At 33.4% G+C, this 21,670-nt stretch overlaps 1 protein-coding gene across 2 annotated transcripts in view; it reads right to left on the bottom strand.

Annotated features, from left to right (window-relative positions):
• The window catches only part of Phlpp (PH domain leucine-rich repeat protein phosphatase), a 211,634-nt gene that overhangs the window by 104,816 nt on the left and 85,148 nt on the right, over nucleotides 1–21,670 (bottom strand). For both annotated transcript variants that reach the window (XM_076530989.1, XM_012295705.2), the window contains exon 3: nucleotides 4,811–4,964. In XM_076530989.1, the coding sequence (XP_076387104.1) occupies nucleotides 4,811–4,964 (154 nt within the window). The remainder of the gene's footprint in view (nucleotides 1–4,810; nucleotides 4,965–21,670) is intronic.

The raw sequence follows: 21,670 nt of genomic DNA, 5'->3' as shown, positions 1-21,670 counted from the left end.
TTCATCAGAAGGGAAGGAATCGAAAATCATGCAGGAGGAGGGTAATCGATGAAATGTATTATTATTTATACGCAAAATTTGGGGAAGTGTGCAACGTTCTTCAGAAATGAACATCTTCAAATTTATATACATATGACTTGATATACATACATACATATACGTATACATATACCGTTGACTTCCCTAGTTGCTCACCTTGTAGTTCATTATATTTCGTAAGATGTATGTGCGTCGCAGCGTCGGTATTTAGCAACGATTAAACGCGGGGAACTTCAGTCGCTTCAAGTCCTAATATTTATAGGTGTAGTTTAATTGTACAACACCGATAGTCTACTTATTTTTAACGATGTTCCAAACTGAACGACTACGTGTCGAATGATGTTCCGAAGCGAACAACGTGTCTATGCATCCGATGTTTCGAAGCGAACAACCTCGTGTCTATTTCGTGTCTATCTGTTCGATTGCTTATTTCGCGAAATGAAGGCTCGGTGTGGGCGTACAATTTTTACGAACAAGGCTGAGGGAAACAGTTCCTAATTTCTATCGGATACACGAATTCGGGTGGAAATGAAAAACCGAGTGACGTTTGCGCTCTGGGTATTCTCCAAAAAGTGATCGCAGCAAGTAATAAAAGCAGCGATACCTCGACACGAATGGGAAACTGCAAATAAGGACTCTACTACTGAGATTAAGAGTCCTGCCAACCAGATGTGAATGATAATAAACTAAAAATACTGGATAGGGTACGACATGGGCGTTATTAATGCTAGGGGAACCTATAGAACATGTACAAAGTGTCCGGAGAAAAACAGTATAATTATTGTATCTATTTAAACTTGAATTCAGATCTTATCTTTTCTGCTATTGTATTCTAAGATCTAACTTACATTACAATTAGTATTAATTAAACAGATCAATCTATTTAGTTTTCCTCTCAATCGCTATATGAACAAGTGTAAAGAGAAATAATATAATTTTCGCACAATTATACCATAGTACAAATTATAGCACAATTATAGCACAAATAATCGGAACGAAATTGTACGTCAGGGGTTAAAGTTGAAATTTACAGTACCACCGAACGATCAATCGCGTTGAAGCATTTATGAACTGTATCGAGTTGCGATAACTCATTACGTAGCTTCACTCAAAACTATTGTTGTACGTTAATCGATCGATCAACTAACCGTACAGTTTAACACGACCGAATTCCTCATCGTGAATGCTATGTACCGGAAATCGGATGTGTATTGTTCACTATAACTTTACATGGTGACACCGCGTGTTTCTGGCAACACTGCGAACGCATATTTACGTCCAGTTCGTGCCTTGTAATTCTGTTTGCCAGCATGCAAATTTCACCTGATCGTTTGTTGCGAAATTGTTACCACTCGCGTGAGGAGTTCTTATAAATCGCTTTAGGATGTTTTTGAATAGATGAGGAATGAATTGAGGGATCGTAGATGAGATTAGGAGCATTTTTAGTTTGGAAATATGGGAGTTTTAGAGGTGGATATTTAGAAATTTAGAAATATGGGATTTTTAAAGGTGGACATTTGGAAATTTGGAAAGAAGATTTACAAAGTGGAAATATGGGGAATTTTTAGGTTTAAAAATTTTTAATTTACGAGATTAGGAATTTAATTAGGAATTTAGAAACTGAAGGGGTGAGAATTTAGGGATTTGGTAATTTGGGGATGTGAAAATTTGGGGATATAGGAATTTGGGGATATGGGTATTTGGGTATGTGAGAATTTGAGAATTTTGGAATTTGGGTATCTAGGAATTTAGGGATGTAGGGATTTGATAATGTAGCAATTGGGGATGTAGAAATTTGGGGATGTTGGACTTTGGAGATGTTAATTTGGAGAAGTGGGAATTTCAGAAATTTGGAATTTGGGTATCTAGAAATTTGGGGATGTTGGACTTTGGAGATGTTAATTTGGAAAAGTGGGAATTTCAGAAATTCGGAATTAGGTTTAATAATTTCGGGGTTTAGAAATTTGGGGATTTAGAAATTCAGTAATGTGAAAATTTGTTAATCTAAAAATTTGAAGATTTCCAAATTTGAGGATGTAGCATTCTGAAGTATTAAAAGTTTTAGAATATTGAAAATTGTTGAATAAACTTCTGAAAATCTATCACACTTGACCTTGAACGTATGACCTTAAACTGATGACCTTGAGCAACCTTCAAAAGTTTAACTCTAACCAGCACAGAATTCTTTAACCAGCACACAATTCGAAATTAAAACAAATAAATAACCGATTAAATACAATTAAACATACACATTCCCTACCTCAATGAAAATCAATACAAATTGCAGACAAATTACCTTAATGAATTCTGTGGAAAATAAAAACGTTCATGAATTAACTGACCGATTTAGTAATTTCATTGTCAACAATCATTCAGTAATTAATGTTAAAAATCACTCGGACGAGCTAATCACTCAGTCCAAATTGAAAGCAAGCATTGAGGCATAATAACGATTATTGTTGATTTTATAATTTAATATCGTCCTACATGAGATTCCAGGAATTTCGTTCGTGGTAATTAATTAACATAGTCGGATGAAAAATTTCCGAGTGAAATATTAAATGTTGGTTTCAGTTAATTTAAAATGTTCGCTAAAATATTAATTGAAGGAACCGTATTAAGAACGTGTATAATACATCGACTCGAAAAAGGAGGTTTAATTAAACAATCCTCGTAAATGCGAAATTAAATGGTAGATGCTAATTGCTAGATCCATTTAAATGGGTTAATCAATTGATAATTTGCAATCGCGTAATTACATGTTTTAATCACGCTAATTGCGGAATGTCAATAAATATGTAATTCGGACACCGTGATGTGGCACAACAGATAATTAATTTAATTAATCCACTCGGACAATTATTATTCCAAAAAATTTAGTGTACTTTCATATTTGCACGACTTTCTATTTGTTAAAATATTTTCTGTGAAATTAAATTACATTTTTATTCAGATAATTTCTTATTGCCATTTTCTTTTCTTTTTGCAAATGATTTTCGTGCAATTTCAAAATTAATTTTCTGTATTTTGATCATTTTTCTTAAAAAATTCTTTTATAATTTAATGCATGATTTTCGAATCTAGTCAAAAAGAAAATTATTAGTTATTATAGTAAAGAAAGTTATAAATCATTTAATCGAAAAAAGTTACAAGAGTGAATTAATATTAAATACTAATTATTAAAATAGCAGATACCAAAGATTATTTTTGTATTAATAATTTTATTATAAGGAAAGTTCTTATATTTTGCATATTTTATTTCAACTATATCTGGGTCAAAATGACCACGCAACTGTCGTGGTAGGATTAATGTTGCACGGCTGTAACGTCATTGATTTAGTACAACTTCAATATTGGTTTCGGTTCACTTCTATTCTAATTCACACTCGGTGCCATCTCACTTCCGGTTCCGTATCAGACCCGGTTCTATTTCAGTGTAAATTTTGCCCTCCTTTCTATACCATGTTCCACTTTATTTCCTGCTTCCATAATACTCTTAAAAAATGTAACACGTAAATAACTTCGCTTGATGGTTTGATTAATTGCCAATTTTATTCCACGGATCTATTTCTTTTGTAAGTCAGTTTTATTTTACAATGTAATTGATTAAAAAACTTCAAATTTGAAATAGATCGCTAAGAAAGAAGTGTAAGAGGAGGATTTCCGAAACCCTTCAAAATACAAGGAAGTTTCCAGTTTCGAGAATTTGAAACTCTGTGCTTTTTCCGTGATTCGAAACTCTCGAAAAGGGAAGACGTACAAAATTAATGAATCGTTCGTACCTTGCATTGAGAATGTTCTATTTACTTGTGTTTATGTAGGAAATAATTAAAGAATTATGTAAGAAATAATAGTGAGAAATAACTTTTTGTGATGTTTCGTATGTGCTCACAATATGTGAGGTCTCAACACATATTACAGCAAGAGGAAACATCAGTACAAGCTTTTAGCGATACAATACTTGAACGATTCGTCGTTTCTTCACGTTTGTAGCTTCAAATCAATTACCCCTAGCAGTAAGACCCAAGATCATTACATTTTAGCGAGTATTTTATTGTCAGTCACATCTGGAATCCTTAACCTTAGCAGAGTCTTCTGTCTGCAGTTTTCTATTCATGTCGAAGTATTGCGTTTCATTACTTGCTACGGTCACTTTGTGTAAACAGACCCACTTCATACGTCCCTTGTATTTCCATCTCCACCCGAATTTTACCTAAACCAATAGAAAAGAAACTGTTTTCCCTCAGCAACGTCACAAAAATTCTACCCACTCCGAGCTTTTGAAACGTAAAAATTCTTCGAAGACTCTCGAGTCATCAAGTACATAGCAAAATAAACTCTAGTCCGAAGTGAAATTCATTTAGATACGGTCCACTTATATTCACTTGTTGGGAATCCTAATGATTCGCGTCGTTTAATCGTCACTTACTACTAATGCTGTGAGGCGCATACAATTTACACCACGTGCTAGCGATCTTTTTTATAGGGCATAACAAATTCACAAATATTCGCCGAGTCAAAATAAATAAATTTCTCTGCTATTACGTGACAGGCAGCTTCGTTTGCAACATTGAAACGATTAAAAATTCGATGCACTTTTGAAATGTTCACGTTATTTAAAACATAGTTATATAAACGTGGCGGTCTTTTTTATAGGACGCTTCATTAATTCAGCTCGTACCAAAAGGTTTTTAAGTTGAAAGAGTTAAGTGGAGAGAGATGTACAAGATTAATTAAAGAAATGTTATTGAAAGTATAAAATCGTACTCACCCACGTGGAAAGCAATGAGGTGTCGTAATTCAGGATCGACTCCAAGTCGAGATCGTCTGGATACATCCTGGTATCCAAGCTTTTGGAGAAATTGGTCCTGTATCTCGAGCGGCTTCTCCTCGGAAGCCAATCTTCTTCCAGACTCGCCCCCGTACTGAAAACCGAGCGTAATCTCTTAATGGATCTTATTATCGAAATTCACGGCTCGAGATCGTCCGTTATCTTCTTCGCGCGATAAAGAAATTCAAAAGTACTCCTGATGCACCGCATTTAAATATGCATTACCTTACAAGAGTAATGCGCCGGGGATCAAATAAGTGTTTGCACACTCTTTATGGAGGAACATCTTTCGTGAAGCTCGTATAAACGACTTCGGATTTTTCACACCCGAAGAGGAATAGTTTTTACTAATTCACACAGTGCATTTAAAAATAGTTTTGAATTGCTGAATGAAAAGATTTGTAGAAATTGTGGAATATATTTTGTAAATTTGTAGATTATTGGATTGTTAAGTTTTATATTTTTTAATTGTTGTATGGTGGAGATTATTTAATTTAGAAGCAAATAATTGAATTCACAATTTTTAGTTTTTTAAAACATCAAATTTGTAAATTTGTTAATTCTGAAATTTTCTAATTTCCTAATTCTACAAATTCTCTAAATTCTCTGAATTTTTTAAATTCTCAAAAATTCTATAGATTGTATGAAGTCTCAAAATTCTCAAAATTCATAAAATTTTAAAAATTCTAAAAATTCTCCAAATTCTCAAAAATCTCAACATTCTCAAAATTCTAAAAAATCTCAAAAATCTCAACATTCTCAAAATTCTCCAAATTCTCCAAATTCTCCAAATTCTCCAAATTCTCAAAATCCTCCAAATTCTCAAAATTCTCAAAACTCAAAATTCTCAAAATCCTCCAAATTCTCCACATTCTCCAAATTCTCCACATTCTCCAAATTCTCCACATTCTCCAAATTCTCCAAATTCTCCAAATTCTCCAAATTCTCCAAATTCTCCACATTCTCCAAATTCTCCAAATTTTCCAAATTCTCCGAATTCCCCAAATTCTCCAAATTCCGCAAATCCCAAAAACCTCAAAATCCCATCATCCTAAATCTCCAAATTCATCATAACTCTCAGCATCGAATACTCGAACGTATTCCGGTCATTGAAATTAAGATGAAGTTGTGCTCGTACGCGCGTCCGAGTTAATTCGTTTAAGGAGATTTACGCGTAAAACTCGTTGTTCCTGACAAAAACAAACAGCGAACTGTGATGTTGTTAGTCGACAAACAACGCCAGATGTTCGGACATTTCAAGCTAGTTTCAAAAGCGCAATGCTAATTCCTCAAGATTTTAATCAAATTTTCAATAACGACAACTTCTCTGAACCGGTATTGAGATGCTACGATTTCATCCCTCTACCTGGACCGTACCGTAGTTTCTAATTATTAATACAAACTTTGTTGCAACTTCAATACTCAGAAATTGTAGACAATTCTTATTCAACGATTGTAAAATGTTATTTCACAGAAACGAACTTTTGTTCAATTTTGTTGTTCTAATTAATACGGAGAAATAATAAAATGAACTGATAAAATTGAATATTGCTGAAACTGAAAACTGTAAAATGTAAAAATATAGTCAAAAAAATTAATTCAATTAATGTTAATACTCTATGACGAATGTACGTTATACAATAATAAAAATTTTATATAAAATTTCATTCAAATAATTTATAAAAATTCCAAAAATTTAATTTTCAAAATCTCCTAAAAAATTTTGCTACAAAATAGAAAAAGTAGAGTTGGAAATGTTTAAAAATATCTCAAAATGTAGAGCAGTGAAATTTTAATTAAGGCACGGCAGTTTAGGTAACCGGCATTTAACATTAACGAGTGCCCATAAATATGCAAATGTGTTCTGTTAATTATTTACAGTTACGTACAATTTTGTGTCGTTTAAATGGTATTCTATCATGATAAAATAACTGCGTCGCAATTAATGTCAACCATCGTCGCAATGTAATAGTGTATAAATAATGCACGAGTGAGAAATAATTGCTCGCTAGATATTGCAATTATGTGCGGTATATCGAATAATAATTAATGAAACGTGTAATTTTAGGGGAACGTTCATCACGTAGTAGAAAATATGTCTATTATCAAAATTGTTGAAATTATGGATGTAGGATTTTAACTTTTATTCGAAGGAAATTTTTTTGATAAAGAAAATCAGGCAAAGACGAGAAAGAGGTAATATTTGATGAAAAATTCAAGAACTTAAAATTCAAGAATTTTTAAATTGTGACAAAATATTGGATTAAAATATGATTTTAAGATTGATAAGTAAAAATATTTAGATTGATAAGTAATAAAATTAAAATTGATAAGAAATAATATTTAGATTTGTAAGCAATAATATTAAAATTGATAAACAACAATATTAAAATTGATAAGCAATAATATTAGGATTGATAAGCAATAATATTAAGATTGATAAGCAATAATATTAAGATTGATAAGCAATAATATTTAGATTGATAAACAATAATATTCAGATTGATAAGTAATCAATGAATAATTCAAAAATAATTAATAAAATAAAAAATATTTAATAATCGAAATAATTAATAATTCAAAAGTAATATTTTGATAATTAATACTTCAGCTAATTTTCTTTACTTGCAGATGTCATAAATCACTACATCTACTATTTTAATAATACAATTCTTTATTATTTTTCACATTATTATTTTCTTTTCTTCACCTTCCTCAACATTTTCTAATTTATTTTATTTCTTTTTCCACTCTTGTTTATCTTTCTTCACATATCTCCATTTTCGTTTTTCTTCCTGAGTCAGTGGTCATAAACTGTGTTACATTTAAAGCATCTCAGGGTGAAATGCAAACAAAAAAATAAATCTGTATTTGTTAATATGTAATACAATTTCTTACTACCATTTTACAAATCATCATAAGTATTTAATTAAAAATAATACATTTTTAACTTTCCTCAAAATCATCTAATTTATTTTAATTCTTCTATTTATTTTTCTTTACTTATCTCTTCTTTTGTTCTTATTTATGAGTCGTAAGCAGTGCCACGGTCTGAGAGTAAGCAAAGAATAAAAAGAAAAAATACCTACATAAAAAAAGAAAGCGTGAACAAATGAACGAATAAAATCAGCTGATTGAGTGAGTGCGAGAAGTGTAAGTGAAGAAAAAGATACCGGATGATGAATTGCAAGGAAAAAGCGAAAATAGGAGAGAAAAATTGAGTGATCGAACAACGGAAAAGAAATAAATGGTAACTGGTTCGAAGAAAAGACCGGTGGAAGGGATGGAAAGAAAAAGCTGAACAACTCGACGGTTTTAACTCGAACATCCTCGTTAAAGCCGGCGAGAAAGCCTTATTTTCGTTCGATAGAAACGACCTTATCGATCCAATCGACCGTGGTATGGCAGCCAGAGCTACCTGCATCCCACAGGAGGCTCGTACGTAATTAACGAAACTAATTATAAACGGGAGGTATCTTGCATAGACGATTTTGTTCCCTTCAGACTATTACGTTGCATACGAACTTGTCAATTTCACAGTCAAGTATAATTTAGTGTAACTGATGCAACATTGCATGGACATGTCATAGATTTAAGTCACATCATAGTCTAATCACAATGTCTATGTGATTTGTCAATGTTCATACGACGATCGATTAAAAAAGGCAATGAGGCCGAAGTTCGTATATTGACCAAAAATTGATTTTGGAACGTATGAAGGTTTATGCGATTTCATGACAGAAAAGTGTTGCAAAACAGGGCTTATGATGCATCAGTTTTTAGGTTTAGGTTTAAGGAAAATGTCTGCGTAAACGATTTATGAATATTCATACGGAGGCGTGATTGATCAATTGTTAAATAAGCAATGAGTCAGATGAAGTTTGTATAATGACAAAAAATTGATTTTGGAACGTATAAAGGTTTATGCGATTTCATGACAGAAAAGTGTTGCAAAACAGGGCTTATGATACATCAATTTTTAGGTTTAGGTTTAGGGAAAATGTCTGCGTAAACGGTTTATGAATATTCATACGGTGGAGTGATTGGTCAATTGTTAAAGACGGCAATGAGTCAGATGAAGTTTGTATAATGACAAAAAATTGATTTTGGAACGTATAAAGGTTTATGCGATTTCATGACAGAAAAGTGTTGCAAAACAGGGCTTATGATACATCAATTTTTAGGTTTAGGTTTAGGGAAAATGTCTGCGTAAACAGTTTATGAATATTCATACGGAGGACTGATTGATCGATTGTTAAAGACGGCAATGAGTCAGATGAAGTTTGTATAATGACCAAAAATTGATTTTGGAACGTATGAAGGTTTATGCGATTTCATGACAGAAAAGTGTTGCAAAACAGGGCTTATGATACATCAATTTTTAGGTTTAGGTTTAAGGAAAATGTCTGCGTAAACGATTTATGAATATTCATACGGTGGAGTGATTGATCAATTGTTGAAAACGGTAATGATTCAGATGAAGTTTGTATATTGACCAAAAATTAATTTTTGGAACGTATGAAGTTTTATGTGATTTCATGACAGAAAAGTACCCCAAAACAGGACATATGACGCATCAATTTTTAGGTTTAGGTTGAAGGAAAATGTCTATATAATTCAAGTACCAAAAGTTCTACGTCAAGTCCTCAAATCTCTGTCAAACTGAATCTCAAAATAGCCAAATCAATTTCCAATATCATCTTTCTAATTTCAAGTATTAATAAATTTGTAATTCACATCGACTGATGTCAATTTTACTCCAACCTAAACCACAAAAGCATTGAATACGTAATGAAGGTTGGTACCGAAAGAAACACGGACTTAATTAAATAATAAATTAAGGAAGTACTGATATAACTAAAATCGATTCTCATTAAAGCGGCTTGTCGTTCATATCGAATTCTGTCAATCATATTTAATTATTCCAAATTTCTATTCCAGATTCGTTGACTGTCATATCTGGTGGCTTTGTATGAAACCGTCGTTCAGGAACAATATAAATTATTTCGTGTTTTTACTAAATATGTGTGGAGGTATTAACCTGCTGAAGAATTATTCATGCGGACGAAATTATCGGTGCACCTTGAAAGACGATTATAAATTAATAAATGAAAGTTCTTTGATCGATTTTGCTCGTTAATGTCTTTTGAAATATCGAACACTGAATATCCGCATTCAGATTTTGCTGACTCTGAATTTTGATTTTTTTGTCTAATACATTCATCCAGCAAATTCTGAATTTGCTTCTGGCAATTTTTTTTCAAAAAATATGTCGTACAAACATTCAGATGGATTTTTAAATTTTTCTCTCGAAAATCAAGCCATGCGCTGCGCTTTACGTCCCCATGCAAAACTACAACTTTGAATCTCCGCTATTCATGCGCATATTACGAAGCAGACTAGCAATCAAAAGCTTCCCGCCAAAAAACTGACAACGAAAAATTGTAGAAAAGCGTGGAGTTCTCATTCTCGATTCGCGAAATTACGGTGAAAAAAAATTCTCTACAACTCCCCATTACGTGTTTTGCGAGGACAAAAAACTTTGCATCCCCGCAAACCCTCTAATCGTGATCCTTTAATCCTCTTAAAACACAGAGACGAAGGTAGGTTAAAAAGGATGACAAAAAATTGAGAACTCGTACTTTTAAATAATAATCGGACGAAAGGGCATGTCCCAGTTACAGTGGTGGAAAACTGAACGGAAGCAAATTGTGTTTTTTTAATTAAAACCCCGATGCATTCACGGGATGATGACACAAAGAGCGACGAGATTTATCAGCGTAACGAACTTCTCGCTGTTCTACGTAAAAAAAGACAACAACCGCTTGACTGTGCATATTTATTACCCTATAATGCAGAATCTACAATTTTCAATCGCACGTTAATTTTGATGAAATTCTGGAGGTGGAAGATTAAAAGGAAACTATTATATGAAGAGGACATTTACTGGACGAATTTGTGTTAGATCGTTGAAATCGGAGCAGAGAAACAGTGCTGGGGAATGGATGGATTGTTATCGTTTAACGAGAGACATTTTTCTGAATTTGTAAATTGAACGGAAGATGATAAGGATAGTATAGAAAAATTGATAATGGAAGACATTTTCTTATGACGGGCCGAGCTGGATCTTAATATACATATACTCCAGTATACCTAAATTATAGGTACTTCAATATTCCAGCGTATCTACATGTATATTATATTGTTATACATATGCAACTATCACTGTATAGTTATAGACTGTATAGTCATACATGTCAAATATGCTTATATGTATACCAATGTCTCTACGTTTAGGTATTCCACGTCCCGATAACCCTACGTTCCCAAATCCCTATATGGTGGAATCCCTACGTCTCCAAATTTCTACGTCCCCAAATTTTTATATCTCCAAACCCCATATTTTCCGATATACCTGCATCTCTAAATCCCATATGTTCCGGTATACCTACGTCTCCAAATCTCTACATTCCTAAATCCTTGCGTCCCGGTATCCCTACGTCACCCAATTCCTATATCCCCAAATTTCTACATCTCCAAATCCCATATGTTCCGATATACCTACATCTCCAAATCCCATATGTTCCGGTATCCCTACGTCTCCAAATTCTTCCATCCCCAAATCCTTGTGTTACGGTATCCTTACGTCCCCCAATTCCTATATCCCCAAATTTCTACGTCTTCAAATTTCTACATCTCCAAATCTCATATGTTCCGATATACCTACATCTCCAAATCCCATATGTTCTGATATACCTACGTCTCCAAATCTCTACATCCCCAAATCCTTGCGTCCCGGTATCCCTACGTCACCCAATTCCTATATCCCCAAATTTCTACATCTCCAAATCCCATATGTTCCGATATACCTACATCTCCAAATCCCATATGTTCCGGTATACCTACGTCTCCAAATCCCTACATCCCCAAATCCTTGCGTCCCGGTATCTATACGTCCCCCAATTCCTACATCCCCAAACTTCTACGTCTCCAAATCCCTACATCCCTAACTCTCTACGTCTCTAAACCCCTGTATTCTAGTATACCTACCTCCCTAAATTCCTACGTTCCCCAATTCCAATATCCCCAAATCTCAACGTCTCCAAATCCTTTCAGTCCTAAATCTCTACGTCTCCAAATTCCTACATCCCCAAATCTCTACGTCTCCAAATTCCTACATCTCCAAATCTCTACGTCCCAAAACTCTACTTCCTTCTCTCTCTACATCCAGTATCTCCACAACTTCCATATCCCTGTATTCCAATATTGCTATATCTCAATACCCTTACATCCGCATATTCGCATACCCCAATTATCCTATCCTAGTATCCAGATCTTATCATCGCTCTATCCGAGCTTGTTCTTATATCTCGATATCCCTGTACCCCGACATATCGATTTCCGTAAATGTCGATATTCCTAATTTCCATTGCTATTGGAACGCGAGCTCGTTGTTTCAGCGAATTTAGAACTCCTGTTACGAAACAATGATAACGACGAAAATAACTGCGATATACAGTGTCGGTAGCACATTACTTTCTGTTATAATAATTCATAATACTGCATCGCAGCCGTTTCAGTTAAATGTAGCGGAATTTTATATATCCGTGAATCGCCCGTAGCTAATACGTCGTACGGTAAATATACGGGTTCTCTCGTACATTTTCGAACGAGTATAGAAAGTCTCGTAAATCACATAGGCAACGAGGAATTCTGAAGTGTGAAAAAAAACTAACGGGCGGAATACATTAACGGGAAATAAAAGGGCGAAGAAAAAGTTGCAGTACTGTTCTTTTTGTTTTCTGTTGTATCTTCTCGATTATTCTTGAAGGCACGATAGTTGCATCCAATGTGTCGGTTGAACTCGATTGTGTATAAGATAGGTTGAAAAATTAACTATATAAGTAAGGTGCTGATTGAATTTATTCAGCAATAGGTTTTAGTAGGTTTTAAAGTGACTTGGTTGAATGTTGAATCGTTTCTGATATTTTTACATTTTGGTACGTGTGAAGTAAACAATTTTTTGGTTATGGAGTGGTGGTTCTAATAATCCGACGTAAACTGTAGAGGGAGGAAATAGAAGATAGAGGGAGGAAGGCTGGACTGACGGTTTGGTTCTTTAGGTAGTTTGGAAAAAATTCTAATTTTGGGGACAAGTTTACAGCGGGACGGTTAACTACGGTTATGGTCCGAAAAATATGGTGTCCGGAACAGTTTGAGTTTTTCGGATCATCTGTTCTATAAACGGTTTGAGTCCTCATTTTATAATACTACACAGTTTTCTTTCATTTAGAATTTCGATCAATCTCCCCACGCTTTTCTACGATCTCATATAATTCTGTATCGCGTGAGATCGGAAGTTCATTCCATAAAACTTGCCCTCGCGACTCTTCATTCAACGGTGTTACACTTTTCACGATATGCAAAATTCAACGAAAAGATTCCTCAGGTCCCATTCGAGCGAACTCCACAGTTTTTATCGTGGAAAGGGGTGACTGATATTTTTAAGGTTATTTGTGATCTGAATTAAACGCTGAAAACGCTCGCCGTTTTTATGGCTCGTTGAAATTTATTCAACGAAAACCGGAGATGCGTTCTTCGTGTTTGGATAAATTAGCGAGGCTTTCGTTCGGGTGGGTGATTGACGACGAAAGTTAAGAAAAGAATAATGCGAAATGGATCATCTCGTTTAAAGCTCTACTTCTTAGAGTTCATCTCTCGTTTTTGTGGAGATACTTGCTTGGATTTTAGCAATTAACTAGATTCGACACAATGTATTCATTGTTCATATTGTGTTGAGGTACTTCTTGTATTAAAAAATTACTTGAGATTACTTTTGTTGGGTTTTACTATTCAAAGATGACGTTTAATGGAATTTCAATTGAAATCAGCTTAACTTTATTTAAAATAAATAAGTAACGATTTTTATTAATTTCAGTTAAATTGTATTATATCTGAGTTTCATTTATTAATTTTTTATTTTGAGCAAAAATTATGATAGTTGTCATTTCTTATTATTTTACAAGGTATGATGGCAATTATTTTATAAGATTATAGGTTTTTAACAATCAGAAAGGATGTCGATATGAATTTAAGTTATCATTTTTCTCTCATGAATATAGGTTATATTAATACAAACTATACTAAAAAAAACCTCAGAAATTCATAATTTTATCAACTTGAATTCAACCTATCAAATCAGAAGTTGCATATAAAGCAATTCAAGTGAAATCGATAAAAATTTGTCATAATTTTTCTTTCATCAATTTAAGTTATGTTATAAAAAAATAATAAGAAAATGTCACAAGTCCATAATTTCACAAACTTCAACTCAACCAATCTTAATGAGTATTAATCACAATATACTTCAACAATTAAATCAATGATTTGAAGTCATTTTACAAATCCTCATTAATTCACAGCAATTCATAACAGCAAACGACAGCATAAACGAGAACGAAAAACCCGCAGAGATTAAAGCAAAATGTTTACAGATGTGCATCGAGGCCAGCGACTTTACAGGCAATTTGTCTTGGAAATTTTCACGATACTTTCGAGTGGTTTGTCCCGATTCGACGATTCCGAATTAATTAAAAAAACAACGGGTTTACAGTCGACCGATCGCGGACGTGATTTTTGCCGAACGAAGGTAAACGGCGATCGAGTCGCAGCGAGATGAATCACGATTCCAGTTTAATCACGTGTTTGTATTGATTACACATTCGCTCATATGGACGAGCGTCGATTTAAATGAGAACTCGCGTGTTTTTCGCGGAAAATATCGCGACGATTCGCGGGAAACGACGGGAAACGGCTGTTCCGCGGGATACACGTCCCGATCAGGATTTTCCTTCTTTTTTCTCTCTCCATGCTCGGCGAAAATTTATGGTCCCCGTTCGAAATCGGATATTTCATATTTACGCGTTCCACGTACAACGAAATGGTACTTCAAACATTTGTCCGCGTGTATTTAATTCGTGCGACGGTAAAATTATGCGAGCAAAAAACCGCCACCCCGTGCGGGACGTAAATTACCATTTTTCGTGATATCGCTGTATTAAACAGCTAATTCTAGTAATTAAATTTTTGCGGTATCATGGTCTCGTGATTTTGACGGGGACGGCAGAAATTTCAACGTGAAATGTTTCAGTAATGTCAGTGGGTGCTTTTAATTATTTCAATCTCAGTGCGGAAATATCGCATTAATTGCAAATTATCGCATTCTTGTATCCGTGTCAATTATCTCGGGAAATTGTACATTGTTTCATACGGGTTTGTGATTTGCATATTTTTACTTATTTATATTCATTAATTTTATTTTGTTTTTATATCTAAATATTTAATAATTCTTTCATGTTTTTTACTGGTATATATATATTTTTTAATTTTTATTTATATATGTACATTTGAGAATTTTTTTATTTTTCTTATATTTATATTCATAAATTACATTTTGTGTTTATACCTGTACATTTAAGAACTCCTTTATTTTTCTTTCCGTATTTATATTTACAAATTTTAGTTTATGTATATATTTATACAGAGCGTCTCACAAGTAGTGTAAGTCCCTGTAATGGGGGCTAGCTGACGTGGACCAATGGGGGGTAGCTGAACACGGACCAATCAGAGCGCGAGTACTGCGCGCCCTCTGCCACTTGGCTCGAAGCTGCGTTCTCGCGTCTGCGCATGCGTAATCCTCGCGCTCTGATTAGTTCGCGTTTTTCCTTAATAATTCAGGAACGAAGCTTCAAACTCCATTTTTGCAAAGGGAAATTTTATTCAGAATCACGTCAGCTACCCCCTATTTCAGGGACCTATACCAGTTATGAGACACCCCGTATAATGTTAATAACCATGTATAATCTTAATAACCAGTATAATAGAATTGAAATAAACTTCATAGCAATAAAACAGTCAACGACTAACAAATACAATCTATTATAAATAAAAAAAAAAAAATAATTTTATATCTAAAAGAATGATCGAGATGAAACAAGAAATCCATATCTCCGTACAATTACCTCGTAAATAATGGAACAGACAGAAAGCATATAATCTTTATATCCAGTATAACAGAATTGAAATAAACTTCATAACCACATAACAATAAAACAGTCAACGACTAACAAATACAATCCATTATAAATAATAAAAAATAAATAATTTTATATCTAAAAGAATGATCGAGATGAAACAAGAAATCCGCATCTCCGTACAATTACCTCGTAGATAATGGAGCGGACAGAAAGTATAATTTCTCACCGGTATAAATTGATCCGTTCACATTACGAGAGAAATCGTTTACACCGAGCAGGTATTACAAATCAAATCCGGTGCTTTCAATATAAATTCCCATCGGGTTAAATAAGCGTAGCCGGTCGCGATTGAACGTTTGATCGATACGATGGAACGGGTCGCGATTGTATTCGTTGGAAAGCTTTGAATCTTTCGTGCTGCTCGTAAATTTCGTCTCGTCTCATCTCGCGTAACAAAACAGACCTTTGACGCAGAGAAACGAAAGCAACGGTGGAATAGAAGAGGGTAAAAAGAGAGGGTGGTGGCGGTGATAGTGGATGCGTCGGGGGTTGGTTCGCTTTCGAGTCGCTTGCCTTTCTCATCCCGGCAAACCGATTTTGCCGTGGCTGCGCCGAAACTTTCATCCCTCGGTCGGCGAACGACGTTGTATAATGAGTAGGACGTGGCCTGGCTTCTCAAAGATAACGAGGTACGCGCCAGTAATCAAAGGAAGGCTAAGACTTAAATAGCAACCAGCCAGCCTCTTAAAAGAAGCTCTCTAGTCGGCTGGATACAGCTACTCGTCTACTCGAGTCACCTACACGCGTGTCTACGCGCCGCCACAATAACCACCCTAATAGACTTGCTTGTTCCTTACATCTCAGAGTCATTAACATCGATCAAGGTTCTAACATCGATCGAGGTTCTAACAAGGATGAAGGTCATTTTTGGAATACCGTAGTTCAGAATGAAGGCTGCAGTTCCTAACGGCAGGTGAAAGGTCGTGAAAGTTCAGGCACGACCATACTGAATTGAAACAGAAAACGAATCTCTTCATCAAAATTTCTATTTTACTGTAACGCTGAAGACTCGAGTCAAGATGTATATCTCAGAGTCAATAACGTCGATCAAGGTTCTAACATCGACCAAGGTTCTAACAAGGATCAAGGTCATATTTGGAATATCGTAGTTTAGAATGAAGGCTGCAGTTCCTAACGGCAGGTGAAAGGTCGTGAAAGTTCAGGCACGACCATACTGAATTGAAACAGAAAACAAATCTCTTCATCAAAAATTCTATTTTACTGTAATGCTGAAGATTCAAGATGTACTCTTTAAGTTGTTTGTTTTGGCTGTATGACCAATATGGTCTGCAGATGCGTTATGAATTTTTCGAAGACTTTTTAAAGCTTCTCCTGAAACTGTAAAGATGTGCATTCAAGTCTTGAGGGAAATCGGGCATTCCGGAGTCGGTACAATCTTGGAAATTTTGTGAGGGTTTTAGGAATATCTAGGGACTTGAAAGTGTAAACATTTGAAGATCTGAAGAATTGAAGGTGCAGAAGTTTGACAACTTAAGAAATTGTAAACTGTCTGAGTCGAAAAATTCAGAAAGATGGAAATTTGATAACTCGAGAACTTGAAAACGTGAAAACTTGGGAGTTTGAAAACTTGAAAAATTGAAAACGTGAAAACTTGAACACTTGAAAAATTGGAAACTTTAAACTTCGAACTTAAATATTTGAAAAATTGGAAAATTAAAGAATTGAAAGATTGAAAAATTGTAAACCTGAAACATTGAAATATAGAACAATTGGAAACTTGAAACATTGAAAAATTGAACAATTGGAAACTTGAAAAATTTTAAATTTGAAAGTTGAATCTTGAAACTTGAAACTTAGAACTTGAAAACTTGAAAATTTGAAAAATAAGAAAATCAAAAGCTCAAAAACTTAAAAACTTGAAAACCTGAAAAATTGAAAACTTGAAAACTTGAAAACTTAAAAACTTGAAAAATTGAAAACTTGAAAATTCAAAATCTGACCATACAGATCTCCAAAACTATCAAAAGTTGGAATCCATATTATTATTCCCATATTCATAATTGAATTAATGAATAAGCAAATAACAATCAAGCTAATGTTCATAAATGAAGATACGTATTTAGTCATTACGATCTCAAGAGTATCTATAAACGATGTTTTCGAATCGAATAGTGAAATCGTTATAAGTAATGAGTTAGTATAGCGACACCTGTCGCATTTCAAGAATACCGTTGAAACAGGTGTCGCCGATCTGAGAAACTGTAACAGAAGGAAGTCAGGTAGTTGGTAACACGTGACTGACCGGTTCGCGAGACGAACAGGTGTTTAATTACATAAGGGTGGAACGAGTTCACACGGGGTTATGTTCGTGTTACGTTGAAGTTTCAGGAATTTTCCCCACCCACCAGCATGTGAAACTTCAGACCCGAGAAAATTCGTCAAATTCGAAACTCTTGACTAACAACATTCCAACGGAGAACTTATTAATTTGCAATATCTCTTCGGTATTATAATCCGACGGTAAATTACGGTGGTTTATGGATACTTCGAATTTTTCTTAATTTCATAATTGAGATGTCATTGATGAGATGACATAATTATCTGAGATTAACTGTATCGAGTCATTTGATTGTTTTGCAAATTTTACTGAGAAACATGAATGTATATTAAATTCATTTATTTATTTTTCTATTTTATTTTTGATTTAAAATTCTGTGCATTAGACGGAGGGTTGTGTTAAATATTAATATTTAATGTTATCAACGAAATTTACTAGCTTCCACTAATCAGATTAGCTCCTGGTTTAGCTGTGAAAAAAGAGGGTGAAGATAATTTATTTTTAATTTAATTTGTTCTATCTTCACTCCAGTACAATACCACTAAAAAGAAAATAATGTAATAAATAACCTTATAGTATTAAATAAAATTTGACATTTGCTAGACTGCAACAGTGAAGACTAATTTCATTTCTTTAGTTTCATAAACGGAGAATACCATGCAAAATACTGCAGCAATTAAAATTAAAAGCTATCCGTGTTACACGGAATTTTCCAAAGTAACTGACACTAATATGACAAAATGAAATTTCTCCGTTAATTTCATAATTATCACGTTGCCATCGAAATAATTAAAGGTCCCTATTAATATAAATGAAATATTTATGTCAGAACGAAATTTCCTTCGTCAAAAATTTTAACTGTAACGATATTTAAACCGTGACATCAGTCAAATTTAATTACTGCAATTATCTACTTAAATCGTTAATATTATTATTAAGGAAAATGAAACATTTCTTATTTAATGCACATATAATATGATTCTAAAACTTATTAGTAAAGATATAAATAAATAGAGCGTTTCAGAAATTTATAAATTTAAATGCAAACGAATGAACGAGCCACATATGTGTAGATGTAAATGCAAGTAAAAAGTCTTTTAAAATGTATAATTATAAATAAAAAAATATATATATGTATAGTTATAAAAACTATATCGACTGTGTTATATTATTTTAATAATTATACACTATACTTCATTGTAATTATCATAAATATTAAAATAGATTTCTTGTCATAAGAGTCAACATAAAAAATATATTCTTCATCATAAATTCACTTATGAAACAGATTCTCTATTGCAAAAGTTCATTTATGAAGTGCACTCTTCATTATCACTAATTTACCAAACTCTGTTATAAGAGTTCATTTATACACTACTTGTGAAGTTTATTTATAAAATATTCTTTTTGCAGTTTATTTACGAAATATCTTATAAAGTTGACTTCGTAAATATACCCTCAAGAAAATACAAAAAGTAGACTCTTCATTGTAAAAGTATATTTACGAAAGGATTGTGCGAACGTATTGATTGATAGTTTGTACCTTGCTGTACTTCATGATAAAAGTAAAATGATCGTCTGTGAAGTTACAGTATTGACGTTGATTGATAAATTCGAATGTAAGTAGAATATTGTAAATAAAGCTGCGATAACATTTCAAAATATTGTAGCATAGTTAATTGATACTGAAGAATTAATTAAGATCTCAATAAATAACAATTCTTATGTATTGAAAAAATAAAATATATAATAAGATTTTTGTTACATGTGAGAGATATTTTAATACGTATGTAACATATGTAATTGAATATCTCCTTAGAGAACAAAATTAATTCCTCTTAAAGAATTTCCACCACAATGTTATTCATATTAGATGTCTCCAAAATAACTAAGTGTTTCTATTAATATTACTAAAACGTGTATCTCAAAATTCCCCCCAAAAGAATGTTAAATCAAATAATAACTAAACTGCACTTTAAAATTCAAATAATCACAAAGTTATTAATTTTACTAAATTTCAAAGCAATCGTATAAACAAATAAAATTTAATCACAAATTTTCATTAAAAAATTTATTAACTTTTAATCAAGTATGTTCCTTATAAAATTTATTTTTACCACAATCGTAAACATAGTATTTAATCGCGCGAACAATTCCCCGAATTTTTTTCAGCAGTTTTCAATATTAAAATTTATTAAATTTTAGTCCTGTATATTCCCTGTAAAATTTATTTTTACCACGAATCTAAACGTGGTATTTAATCGCGAGAACAATTCCTCGAATTTTTTTCAGCAGTTTTCAATAAAATATTTATTAATTTTCAATCCTATATATTCCCTGTAAAATTTATTTTTACCACGAATCTAAACATGGTATTTAATTGCAAGAACAATTCCTCGAATTTTTTTCAGCAGTTTTCAATAAAAAATTTATTAATTTTCAATCCTATATATTCCCTGTAAAATTTATTTTTTCCACGAATATAAACGTAGTATTTAATCGCAAGAACAATTCCTCGAATTTTTTTCCGCAGTTTTCAATAAAATATTTATTAATTTTCAATTCTATATATTCCCTGTAAAATTTATTTTTACCACAATCGTGAACGTAATATTTAATCGCAAGTAAGGAACAGTTCCTTTTTTTCAGTAGTTTCCAATAAAAAATTTATTAATCTTCAGTCCTATATATTCCCCCTAAAATTTATTTTTATTACAATCGTATACTTAATCGCAAAAACAATTTGCATATTCGAAAGGGTTAAAGATTCCATAATAAGAAGCGCGAGCACAAAGGCAGAAAGTGAATGGTTTCAGATCCGAGGTTTCTTTCAAGCAAAGAATACCGTGAACCGCACTTATCTTTCGTTCAGCGACAGGAAACGATAACCGATCCTTCTCGTTCCCTCTCTTTCCCGGAAAATGACGAAACGAAATCGCGCGACTTATCCCTTGAACGGGATCCCGCAGTTCACCAGGATTTCCGGTCTGCTCTGTCGCAGACGTCGTTAATGCTCGGGCACGCGATAAAGCCCCTGCTGATATTCCGTTGAAACCTCTTGCATTTTTTCCCCGTGTTTCTTCTTCCTCCTTCTTTTTCTCCGTTTTTAGCCATTTTCATTTCTCTGTACCGATCCTTTCTCGCCTTAAATCGCGCTTTCTTATCACGTTTCACTTCGTTTCTTCGGAACTTAAAATCTCCACAAAAGAAACCAGTCATACCTTTGTTCCCGAATCGGTTACGTTGTTTTTGTCCTTTTGATCTAACCGCGAGATCGAACGCCGTGCTAAGCGATCGATACTTTTGGTAAAAGAAAACCTACTGTTAGTAAAATAAACAGCTGGACTTAATATTCAAGAATTTAACTCTTTGCACTCGAGAGGCGACTCTCCGTCATTTTATTTA

This window comes from Megachile rotundata, chromosome 4 (assembly GCF_050947335.1).
Source record: "Megachile rotundata isolate GNS110a chromosome 4, iyMegRotu1, whole genome shotgun sequence".
Lineage (NCBI taxonomy): Eukaryota > Metazoa > Arthropoda > Insecta > Hymenoptera > Megachilidae > Megachile > Megachile rotundata.
Note: the sequence above shows the minus strand (reverse complement) of the source record. Positions and strands in the feature narration are given on the sequence as shown.